The 12,768-nt window shown below is 39.9% G+C and overlaps 1 protein-coding gene across 1 annotated transcript in view; it reads right to left on the bottom strand.

Annotated features, from left to right (window-relative positions):
- The window catches only part of LOC105436761, a 30,022-nt gene continuing 17,254 nt past the window's right edge, over positions 1–12,768 (bottom strand). Inside the window, exons 9-16 of the mRNA XM_011662674.2 lie at positions 12,309–12,341; positions 11,018–11,188; positions 10,372–10,470; positions 5,305–5,462; positions 4,469–4,583; positions 4,019–4,033; positions 1,590–1,716; positions 1–950 (exon numbers count right to left, since the gene is read on the bottom strand). Coding sequence (XP_011660976.2) covers positions 329–950; positions 1,590–1,716; positions 4,019–4,033; positions 4,469–4,583; positions 5,305–5,462; positions 10,372–10,470; positions 11,018–11,188; positions 12,309–12,341 — 1,340 coding nt within the window. The 3' untranslated portion in view covers positions 1–328. The remainder of the gene's footprint in view (positions 951–1,589; positions 1,717–4,018; positions 4,034–4,468; positions 4,584–5,304; positions 5,463–10,371; positions 10,471–11,017; positions 11,189–12,308; positions 12,342–12,768) is intronic.

Genomic DNA, 12,768 nt, shown 5'->3' with positions numbered 1-12,768 from the left:
CGACAGCTTTTTATTTCGTTTGATACGCAACATTTACATCTCATGGGATCATACCCGTCTACTTTCACAGACCTACACAGAAGTTATTATCCCATGATCAGCAAACTCACGTTAGCCCGGACTGACAATATCTTGATGAGGCCCAGGTAACCCTACCTGACTGCTTAATAAGCACTATCTCTTGATTCGATTGTCCATTTAGCTTTTAGAGCAGTCTAGGAGTAATACGGTCTATCTATGTTGATTTTCGATACAACTTGACAGGCATAATCAGTGAATCTACCATTGAACTTTCAAGATCACCATGCAACCACAGAGAATCTCGACGTCACACTTTCTTTCCAGGTTTCTTCTTGGGCGAGCCACCTTTAATCTTGACCCCTGGCTTAGCTGGTCCTTTGCCGGGTGGTTTCTTGGCTGACTTAGGAGGAGACTTACTGGCAGACTTGTTTGGAGCTTTTGCCGGTGATTTTGCTGGAGATTTTTTGGGGGGCGCCTTCCCTGGAGACTTTGGCGGTGCCTTACCCGGGGATTTAGGGGGTGCCTTACCCGGGGATTTAGGGGGTGCTTTACCCGGGGATTTAGAGGGTGCCTTACCCGGGGATTTAGGGGGTGCTTTACCCGGGGATTTAGAGGGTGCTTTACCCGGTGGCCCTTTTCCTGGGGATTTCGGAGGTGCTTTTCCCGCAGGTTTTGGTGCTCCTTTCCCGGGAGATTTCGGTGGCCCTTTTCCGGTAGCTTTGGACGGAGGGGCTCCAGGCTTCGCGGCACCGGGAGGTCCACCTGGCTCTTTCTTTGCAGGACTCGATGGTGGGCCCTTCTTGGCCGGTGACATGTCGCCAGGTCTTGGTTTGCCGCCCCGTTTCTTGTCCCCATCACCGAGTAACGGTTTCGCTGCTTCCCTGTCAAAACTTTTATCCTTGTCCAAGTCATCTTCTTCACTGAAGCAGCTAAAGTGTTACAAGATAAGAGCATACATATTTCTAAATATTCTATTTCTAAAATGAAAGAAATTGTATGAATTACATTTATTCAGAGGATCTATATGCTTTGTACTTACATCTGACATGAATTAATCCAATCACGACCGTGTCTAACTATTTCTTGTCTTAAAATAGTTCTTAAAATGTTTTCAATGCATAATGGGATAAACGCAAACATGTATAACTTTGGGCCTTTCCAAATCCATTGGCAGGCAATGTACACATAGACCTAAGTCACATAAATAAATGTTTCCCAATCAACTATATATTCTTAATTATGTATTTGGTAAATAGGCTGTGTCAGACTCCAGTGCCAAAGTTCTGTCGGAAATTAGGCCAGCTATTTGGAGTGTGAATGTATACTTTCTCCGTGCAAAGGCCGATTAATATAAACCGAACTTGGAATATGATAGAGCGCCATCTCCGCTCCAATCTATTTGAGGATTGCTTCATTAACCTGGGAATAAAGCGAGTGAAATTCTAGACAGGAACACCACTCATACCCAAGAGGTTATCAGGTGTCGGTGTCCCCCTTAGGGTGTATCTCACCCCCCCCCCACACTTTTAACAGAGCCCTGTATCCGCCCCTGAAATTGATATTCTTACCAGCAGACACAGATACAGCATCCGATGAGGAAAACGACCAGGACTCCGCCGACACCACCGGCTATCATCACAAAAGACGACCCCGTCGCTTTAGTTTTCGCCATCGCCATCAAGCGTTTGTGCATTGCTGTCAACATATACCAGATAGACATTATTAGTATTCATTGGGTCTTAGCAACCCTGATTAGCCTAAACGTATTACTGATATTCCTATATATACGGGCCCTACAATTATCACTACCCCAGCAGTTACCAGGTTCCTATTTACACCTGGGATTTTGGGTAATGAGGATAAATGCCTTACCAAAGGGCACTAACACATCCGACATGGATTTGAATCCCGATGTCTCCTGGTGACGAGACCACTGCTCTACCACTGAGCCATATCGCCACTATGTAGGAGATCTACTATAAAACAATAAGCCAATGCTGTCTTCCAAAGACACAACACACTGCTTGTCTCAGCGTGACCGTAGGTCAAAATTTAATTAATTTCCTCTTCCTTTGATGTCTGACTGACAGCGCAGGTCATTATGCCGTCAGATTCTTTCCTTGTCCAGTTTAGATGCGGTAAAACAATGCCATGCCGCAGACAGAAATTTAATTTACATACCACCGCACATGTCAGGTGTGCCTCGACTTAGCCGGTGTCTCGACTAGACTCATCAATCACAGTGAAGTTTACTACAGAAAATAAAGTTATAATATTGCTCAGTGGCGTATCCAGACCCTGGCCTCATAATTGGTAAAACATTTCAACTTCCGTTAATCCATACAATTTTATTAAGGAGGGCCCTTCGTGCGTTTCTTGACTTACAGTACTTCCTAACCAGCTTACTACTGTGTACTATCAGTTGGGCTCTATTTCATTTTATTGGTCGGAAATATGTTAGTGGTGACGAACTGCCCCCATGTCTTTCCATCCAATACGCTATCCAGGGTTGTAACTAATGGGTTATGTTTGAGAGCCAGGGCCCCACTTTACAAAACTGGTCATCAGTGACAAATGACAGTTTATGTTTAAGCTAGCGAAATTCTTGCTTCTGATTGGTTATCAGCAGATTTATCACTGATTTTTGTCATTTGTCATTGAAAAAAGGTTTTTTAGAAACGGGTCCCAGGAAAGATCAAGAATGATTACTGAACCACCTGCCTGAACAGCGGGACATTATAAGGAGGCATATATATATATATATATATATATATATATTTATATAATTCAAAGGAGGAGGGTGGGGTGATTTCCTTTCTGTGTGCGTTTTTCAAGATACATGTCCAAACCAAAATGACGACATTAGATTTCATAAAAATTAGCACTTTGCTAGGTGCCAAAACAAGATAAAACAACAAACAACATATAACTCATCGTCTTTCCCGACGGCTATACCTTTTTATACCATAAATTATTTTTAAAGCTAATAGTATTGGGACTGCCCCGGGTGAGGAACGAACAGGATATTGAATTTGAACTCGGAGAGAGTGGCGTGAGACGTTTGTTGTCTTGTAAATTAGGTTTTGCGGACGAGCTATTTGAAGAAAGAGATCGGAATGGTCTATTTTAGGAAAGTTCTTTTCATGATTGGAGGAGAATGAGTGGATTTCGCATCGTCAATCTTCTTTGATTTTTATCAACCCAAGAAGTACGGATGCAGCCAGCATCAGCTCGATAGAAGAGAGGGAGAGGGAGGGGGTAGAGAGATTCCTCTTTTGGAGGATGTTATTTCACATTCGGTTTATAAACATGTTTTGTGACCTTTGTCTCAGTATTTTGGTCTCTCTATATAAATATTATCTGTCTATTTGTAAGGTACGTCCACGAGGAAGCAAAACAGCACTCAGCCTAATAAGAAAATAATTCGAGTCTTCTTCTTCTTCTCTCTCTCTCTCTCTCTCTCTCTCTCTCTCTCTCTCTCTCTCTGTCTATCCTCCATATTTCTTTTCCTTTCTTTTTCTGATTTACGTTTCTTACAATTTATCCGTTCCTTCCTCTCTAATTTTCTCTCCATATCAATATATTATGTCTATTTGTAAGGTAACGAGGAAGCAAAACAGCTCTCAACCTAATAAGTAAAAAAAAATCGAGTAAAAATGTTGAATTGCTATCTCTCATTCTCGCAAATGAGTTTACTTCTTCACAAGGCACAATATAGTTTTCATATACAATGTACCATGTTTAGTAATACAAAAAGTAACATGTTTTTCTTTTGCGGTTTGAAAGGGAGGCAATGAGTACGATGAGTATTGTTGTTGTTTCCAATGTATTCTGCTGTAAGTGGAAACAAAAAACACATTATTTTGTAGAAAATGTTGTTATCATTAACACACATTTATGGTATAGGGGAGAATTTCTTTTATATTTATTTTATTAATTTTTTTTAAATGGCTACGTTTGATAAAAACTGATTGTTAAAAGGGTCATGGTCTCTTACCTCTCTTGGGCAGAACTGGATGGAGGTTGAAGGAAAAAACAAAAGAGAAACGTAACATTGATCAAAATAGAAATGAAGGTCAAGTGGATCTCTGTCTAATTGATATGTCATATCAGTATTATGAGACTAGGCAAAAACATGTTTTTTTAAAAAGTGCAAAATATTTCGAGATTGGAGAACATTTAATTCATTTTTAGAATCAGAATGAACTTAGAATGAAACATATGTTTATAATATAGGAAATGGGTGATATCTTTATGACTTTATCTATGTGTAGATACAGATATAAAGAGAGAGAGAGAGAGGGGAAGAGAGAGAGGGTGAAGGGAGAGTGGGAGACGTAAGAGGGAGAGGTAGGGGAGGGAGGGAGAGAGAGAGAGGGATGGGGGAGATGGGGGGGGGGGGGGGGGAGATGAAAAGAAGCATATAGTTAATTAATCATTTACGTACCTTCCACCTGTGCTATATTTGTAACCCATTGTCTCTGTGAAGAAAAGTGTATCACTACACACCTATACACCCCTGCATACCTCTCATCAATGTTCTTAAAATGTTCGACGTTAACCTGTAAAGAAATTAAATAAATAAAGAATTTAAGAACGAACAAGACTAGAGAAGAGCAACAGTGAAGTTTACACACTTGAATAGATCTGATGAATGATGACTATCCATATGTCCACGAGAAATTAAGAGATCTTTTCTTTTTATTCCTTAGATATTTTGAGTTATTCAAAATTTTAATTCCTGATGAATAAAATTCTTAACATTTTACAGGCAAAATAACGAGATGTGTACAAGAGTTGAAGAAAATGATATTGAAATTGTTTGTAAAAGGACCTTGAATAGTGATGTTTTCCGTTGGGGTGTCAATTGAGGGGAAGGGGGGGGGGGGCTGAGTGGGGCGACCTCCACTCGAAACTGTACTAACCATTTAAAATCTAAGGATTCGTTTTGTTTTTGTTTTGTATGTTTTGATTTGGGTAAACCTGTTGGAAAATTTGCTCAGATTCCCCACTCCACCCGTACACAATGGCAGTCGCGTAGCCAGAGTTCGATGTTTTTTTGGGGGGGGGGCACTTACATGTAATCGATCGAGGTAAAAAAAAGGGGTAACAAAAAATCAACCGATCTTGGAAATTTTAGGGGGGCACGTGCGTGCCCCCCCCCCCCCCCCGTGGCTGTGGCTACGCGCCTGCACAATGGTCTAACAAAAGCAAAAATTGACATTAATTGCACATATTATAGAGACAGGGGGATTTAGTTTAGATCATGGTGATAGCTCTTACCTCTTCGGGTTCAACATCTTCGTAACTTTTGATGAGTTTATCTCCTTTATACCACTGAGTTGTAAAGCCATCAAACAGTAGTCCCAATTGCGCTCCATTACAAGGTATCTCCAAACCCTCAGCCTCATACCCCTGTATGTCTGGCGCCTCGGGTGGTACTGCGCATGTCAAGAAGAAAAGTATACCCAGATCATTTCTTAGTTCAGATTAGATTAGGTCCGTTTACTGTGGCTAGTAAATTTAGCTCAGTCCATTTAGTGCATAATTTATTCAATTTACTACAGTTCGGTCCATTTCGGTCGCAGTTCCAGAGGGTTGGTGGAGGGAGTTTGTGAAATAAGTGGACAGGTTTTATAACTAATTTGTTATCTCCTGATATTAACCCGCATTACAGATTTCAAAACAAAGATATTCAAACATCTTTTTTCAAAATCAAAGAAATCTCACACATGGGTCCGGGGAATTCCTAATACTTTTACTTGCAGCTGAAGTGCAATTAGATAAACTTCTAACTTCTCTAACCAATAATAACCCATGCAGTTACGATGCATTTTATCGATGCCGTTTTCTTTTTATGTAATACAAGGTCCTTGAAATTCGTTCTCGACCTCGACCGAGATGAAACTACTTGCAACCAAAGTCGACGGACTATCGACAAGCTTTCTAATTTGGAATTGCATAAAACGGAGTCATGTTGACACAATTAGGGAAAGGTTTTCTCAATTTTCTTAATTTCTTTCCACAAGCACGTCCAATCGATTCGCAACCTTTCTTCATCAATGTCTTGGAACTCCCGTACGATTTTAATGTCGTCAAAAGCTTTCGATTTAAAAAGAAAGTTTTTAGATTTTATATCAAACGTTGACCTTTTCCTCCGGAACCTACAGCATTTCAATTGTGTATTTATACATTCCCATCATAGTATTTCTACGATCTCATCTTGGTCAAGAAAATAAAAGTTCTAAAGATAGAAAAGAAGGGCATCTTTCAGAAGTGGGATGGATGGTGTAATGGGGTCTCCGGAATAACTCCGCTGTTAAGTTTGCCTCTATAAAAGATGACAAGTAAGCGACAATGATTATCGTATTTTAACATTTTCGATAATGGTATATCATATATTGATATATCTTTATAGGAAAAATTTGAAATACGATAATGAACTGCTCTACAATTAACGCAATTGATTTTGAACAGATTTTATACTTCAGCCATGTAGGTGTGCAAGTCGAGGATTGGCGTCTGCTTCCTAGAATCTTGAAAATACCTATTCGGGAAACGCCCACCTTATATTCGGGTAGAGACTAGAGAGGTGCAATTTTATCATATTCGGGTAGCGAGGTGCCCGAATTACGTAATATCTGTAACATAATATGTGGCATTTTGATGACGAAATAAAAATGTTACCAAAATAGATATTTTAATTTGTCTTGTTAGAAATTTGAAATTGACAATTTGAAATAGGAAATTGAAAAATCGAAACCAGACAATAAGAAAATTAAGAACTATTAAATTAGACATTAGAACCTGAAAATATTCAGGCACGAAGCGCCGGTCTTCCTCGCAAAAACCCCTAGCACCCTTCCCCATTTCCTCTCCCTTCATTTCTCTTGATGAACGGACGAATCCACTAAGGCAGAGAGAAGAGAGTGATCGAAGATTGTCATAATTTTATCGTCATAATTCTAACTTCCTAAAATTCCAAGATACAACCACCGTTACCACACCCTGACAGGCTAAAAGATAAACATTCACCCATTAAACTCAATATTTGCTAGCCATACAATCGATTTTATTTCCCTTGTTGGAGGTTGAATCGAGTGTCGTCCTTGCATTTTGTACTACAGACCTACATAAAGTGGTGTAGCCACAGGGGCATGGGGCACTTTCCCCCATCGAATGGTGGAAAATAAAGGGCAGAAGGAAGAAAGAGAGAGAGAGGTAAAGAGAGAGAGAGAGAGGGGGGGGGGTGGGAGAGAGAGAGAGAGAGAGAGAGACAAAAACACACACACACACACACACACACACAGGGGGAGAGAGAGAGAGAGAGAGAGAGAGAGATCTGAGAGATGGGGGAGGGTATGAACACAGCACTCCATGCTACACAATTTATTGATCGCTTGTCAGGTGTGCAAATTATGAAATGTTATTTATCCACACGCCGTAACCAGGGGCAACAGTATCAAACGGATCGATAATGAATGGGCGATTAGCAGGCGATCCATGTCGGATTATCAAGATCTCATTTCTGTTTGGTTTTATGTTTATTTATTTCACATTTTGTTTCCCGCAAATTTTATTCGTTTGCATCTACATCGTACTGGGGTACTACGCAGTAAAATGCACGTGCTTGTTTGTTTGTTTGTTTGTTTGTTTTTCAAATGTGAGCTAGTCATACAATTTTAAAGCTCTTTCCTCCCTATTCTTTTGATGTTCTTCTCGATTCTTCATGCATTTTTCTTTTTCTTTTTGTCCTAGTTCTATATTCTTTCTCTCTCTGTCGCTATCTGTTATTATTTCTTGTGTATTTCCGTTTGTACGCCTTCACAATTTTGTATTATTTGTCTCATCTGCTTTGTCTCTCTCCAAACCTCTATCCATCATCTCGTCTAACTTTGTATACATGTCTTTGAGTCTGTCTACTTCTATTGCGCTCTCTCTGTGTCTGTCACTCTGTCTGTCTATCTCTGTCTCGGTCTCTGTCTCTCTCTCTTTCTCCCTCTCCTCATTCTTCTCCTTTCTCTCTATGTGTACTTGAAAGAGGTTTTATGGATATATTCAGATGTGCATGTCCTTTCCTTCATCTCCTTATAATCTCTTTCCTTTATCTCACTAAGATAATCCTTTTGCCCCCCCCCCTCTCTCTCTCTCTCTCTCTCTCTCTCTCTCTCTCTCTATCTATCTCTCTATCTCTCTGGCAACTGAGAATGTCGCCTTCTGGCTTCTTCAAATCCATCAATCACCTCACTCACCGCCTAATGAGGGCAGATAAATATGTTTTTCACTGCCACTGTCATTAGTTTCCCTCAAGCACCTGCTTATGTAAAATGTGTCCATTAAAGTGTTGGCATGTCTCTCACATTTTGGGTAGTTGTTTTCCGCATTTTCCGAGTTTTCCAAAACGAGCAAAAATCAATAACGCACAAAGATGAATAAAGATATATCAACAAAGTTCTGGGAAGATGTAAACGGTATATATTATTGAGTGTAATTTTATTGTCACAACCATTTCGTGGAAAGAGTTAAGGAAAATTATTCCTATTTTGGGGGCAACGGGAAAAATAAATTATATCCCCAATGTTGATATGAATACGACACGATATATTACGAGCTCCGTCATTCAAGGTGGGGAAGTGTGGACAGAAATGTAAATGTCTACGATGTTAGTACGGGTACAGCACGATATAGCACTAGCTTTGCAGACAACACCTGTTTTATCGGATGTGTTAAATGTGTCTATTGTTTCTCTCACATTTCACATAATTGGGGTGGCCATATTTCAATGAGCTATAATGCTAATAATGGTGGGGAGGGGGGGGGGGGAGCTTGGATAAAATGCAGTTTCTACTGTATTGGTACGAATACAGCACGTTATAGCACGAACTTTGCAGGCATCATCTGTTTCATTGGCTGATGTGTAAAATGTATGGATGTGTATATATAAGCTTCTCTCACATTAATTTTTACGAAGTTGGGTTGGCCGTATATCTTTGAGCTATAATATAACACGATATAGCACGAATTTTGCAGACATCATCTGTTTCATTGGCTTTGTAAAAATGTGTCTATTGATGAGTATAAGCTTCTCTCACATTTTACGAAGATGGGTGGCCGTAATTTTTCGAGCATATTATATTCATGTATGGGGAGCTTGGAAAGAAATGTAACATTGTAACAATGTAACGATTTTAGTGCGATAAAATCTTTTCTGTTTAAATGGCAGCAGAGAAATCCGAAATCCACGTGAAAGACGTGTTTGGGACATCCTGACATCTTAATTTTCATTAGCCGTCCAGTCAATACTAGCCAATACGAGTCAGTAGTAATTATGCTACGTTTAATATCCGAGTTATTTCAGATTTTCTGGGTCAATACTAATCCCGTCAGTACGAATTATGCCTAGATAGCCCGAATTATTTTCGCGCTCTCACCGACTTGTACTTGGTGTCAACAAAAAATGTGAGCGAGGTAATTCTATGCGAAAAGAAAGCTCATTTCCTGTTTGCCTTCAGAAAATCATTATTCAGTCAGCAATTACAACCAATCTCATTTCAATGCTATTCCCTCGGGATTGTTAAGTATATACTTGTTTGGAAATAAAATACGATAAGTAATTCTCGTTTCCCTCTTCACAGTTCCACTTCTTTTTCGATGGCATTTCGATGAGGATTTCCTGTTATTACGAGAGGTAAAGCCCATTTCACATTCTACCAAGTTGGGTGCTAAGTTTGACCCAACCGAGCTCGGGACAAGTGATACACACACCTCATGAAATAACTCGGCGTAAGTCATAAAAATTCGTACCGACTCACGATCTTTTGTAATAGATATAAAGTACTGTTTAGCCCTTCTTACACTTTGCCAAAACGGATGTGCTTCTTTCCTGAACTCAAGATGCGTCCAATGCGTATGAGCTTGTAAACAAGTTTAAACGACGCTTCGAACAATACGAATAACTACGAGGTGGACCGAGCTAGCTACGACTGTGTGCACCCAACTCGGAAAAGTGTGATTACGATTTTGAATGCGTTCTGCCAAGATCTTGCAGATCGGGAGCATCCGGGTTTCGGGGAAAGATCGGAACCAAGATCGGCAACGTCTGAGAGCGAGATCAGAGAAATTACATGCTTGAAATGCTAATGAGTGCGAATTTCCACGAGTTCTATAGAGTTATGTCGAATCAATTCCAAAGTTATTCGAAGCTGCCTCAGGGCGTCCAACTCGGCACCCGTTCGTTGTGAAAGTGTGAAAGACGATTAATGCAGCACGATGTCACAAGCTAGTTAATTAACATGACTGACTATGATTTAATGACAAAGTTTTTGATATGCCTTTCAAATGAACACCCACCTGCTAAACTGAACACAGCTAGGATGACGTTTTTTACGCCTCCAGCTTCGGCTTGGCAGGTGTACACTCCGTTGTCTCCAGAATTCACTGCTTCGAAAACTGCGATAGTCAAACACATCGATGAATTAACACAAAAAATGAGAGTTATTTATACCTTAACTACTGACTAATATTATGGATTGGAAATAATTTATTGTTCACAATGATAGGGTGGGGCTTATCTTCGACGGTTAATTGGCACGTGCCCCCCCCCCCCTGATTGTAGAGAAAGAAGTTTTTTTTAAAGACGAGGAAGGAGCGAATTTACAACAATCATGTTCCCAATTTCAATTCTCTTTCAAGTTAAAAAAAGTAATGCACATTTCATGACTTTTGGCTGGCAAATGAATTAAGAAAAAACCCAACATATCGGGCATACAATTTTTGAATATCCCTATTAATCATTCAGCCGATAGGGGGGTTCAGCTTAAAAATCCTGACATCCTCCCCCCCCTCCCTTCCCCACTTTTCTTCCCAATAAGGGGGTCTTAAAATATTGATTATTCTCTACCCCTCCCGTTCCCGTATGTTTTCATAAATAGATGATCAAGGGGCGTTTCATGCCATCGATCTGCCCATTTTATAGGTAGCCCCTGACGTGACTCACCCAGTCTGCCGGTGTCCAGCTGTATCCGTGCACCGTCTATGGCAAGACGTTGTCCGTTCCTTCTCCATTCTATCCGAGCATCTGAATAATTCTGATGCACGATGCGTATAGCTGCAGTACAGTCCATCAAAGCATTATCCCCTGGGTCTCTCCCTAGATTCACATGACTCTCTGATGAGTGCAAGGAGAAAAAGAATTTTTTTGGGGTATGATTTGATATTTTGCCTAAAGGTATTTCGTTGGCTGGCTATCACAAGAAGACCGTAACAGCTTTGTATCGTCAACTGCAGCTACGGCCTTCTTGCCGGCACACGACGAACATTGTAACCTTTAAAAAATCTGGTCCACCGGCACACGCTTCGACGAAAAATGTTAGCAGTCAACCCGAATTCCCAACTTCATTCATGGACCAAACCGGGACCAAACCCCAACCTTAAATCTTAGTTGTTATCCCTTGCAACACTAAATCTTTGACTGAATAAAGCCAGGAGCAAACATTGAGTCACCAAATTAGGTGGGCCCGTTCGTTGGTTTGTGTCTTTTAAAAAATATATAGTATAGACAGGCAGATCTGATGGTTGAAGAAGTAATAGCTTCATTAATATTAATTACTTCACCGTCCATCCGGGTCCCGTTATGACCTTTGCCCTCTTGCAAAAGAGATTGTTGTAAAAATTAATGATATAATATGAGATTTGTACGCCTCCGAATCCCCTTGAAATCGATTGCTCAAGGCGCACTTGTGAAAAAAACAGAACTAAATAGAGATCACATTACAGCATCTCCGTTACAAACAGAGGAAAAAAGGTAAGATGGAACATGCAAAAATGACAGATCAATTAAATATATACCGGAAGAATCATTACGTTTTAAGAGTATTTTAAACACTTCAACCGATCTGCTATTACGAATCTCTCGTGGGAGAGCTAGCACTCCGCAGCGAAAGCCCTAATTGCCAAATGACTTTGAAATAATTGGAGTGGTTGGGTTTATTGAGGAAAATAATATTAATTGCTAGTTTTTATATAGCGATAAGTGTTTAATTTTTAGTTGATTTCTATTCGTCTTTTCCCCATTGTCTCCTTGGGAAATACACCTTGGTTTGAGTATATTCAGTGTCATGTGTAGTATAAAAACCTGATCAGAATGATGATCAGGCGACAGGTGTGTCAGGATTTAAAGACACCCCACAATTGGACTTTAAAGTCCGGATAGTTTCCAAAGGAGGAAGTCGCGAGAATTTCTCAAAATAGATATGTGATACAATAATTATTTTATATTGTCGACTTACCATCTAGCAATTTCCTCAAGCCGTTAGCAAGTGCTGTAAACAAAAGAGAACACAAAACAGCATGAAACAAGGAGACATGTGAAAAAGAGGAATCTTACTAAATCCTTCTTAAACTGGCCAACATCAAGTTGATACAAGCGTTTGAAGGATTTGTTTCTGTTTTGATTTGTTTAGTATTCGAAGATAGCGCTCAAACATACAAAATCGTACACATTCGAGAAAGAAATGGGAAGTTTTGTCTTTTGGACTACTCCGAGTGAGTTTCAATTACTTCTGCTTCCCCCATTCATTTTCTTCCCTTCTTCGTGAGCGTTCTATTTCTTCTATTCCTTGTGCTTCTTTAATTTTCCATTTCTTCTTCATGCGCCTTTGAGAACTTAAGTCGGCTTCTTTTTTATGTGGTTAGAGCTTTTAAAAAAAAAATCCTGCTCCGTATATTTCCTTTCTTAATCATTATTTT

Source organism: Strongylocentrotus purpuratus, unplaced genomic scaffold, assembly GCF_000002235.5.
Source record: "Strongylocentrotus purpuratus isolate Spur 01 unplaced genomic scaffold, Spur_5.0 spur5_scaffold_6, whole genome shotgun sequence".
Taxonomy (NCBI): domain Eukaryota; kingdom Metazoa; phylum Echinodermata; class Echinoidea; order Camarodonta; family Strongylocentrotidae; genus Strongylocentrotus; species Strongylocentrotus purpuratus.
This window is presented reverse-complemented; position numbering and strand designations above follow the sequence as displayed.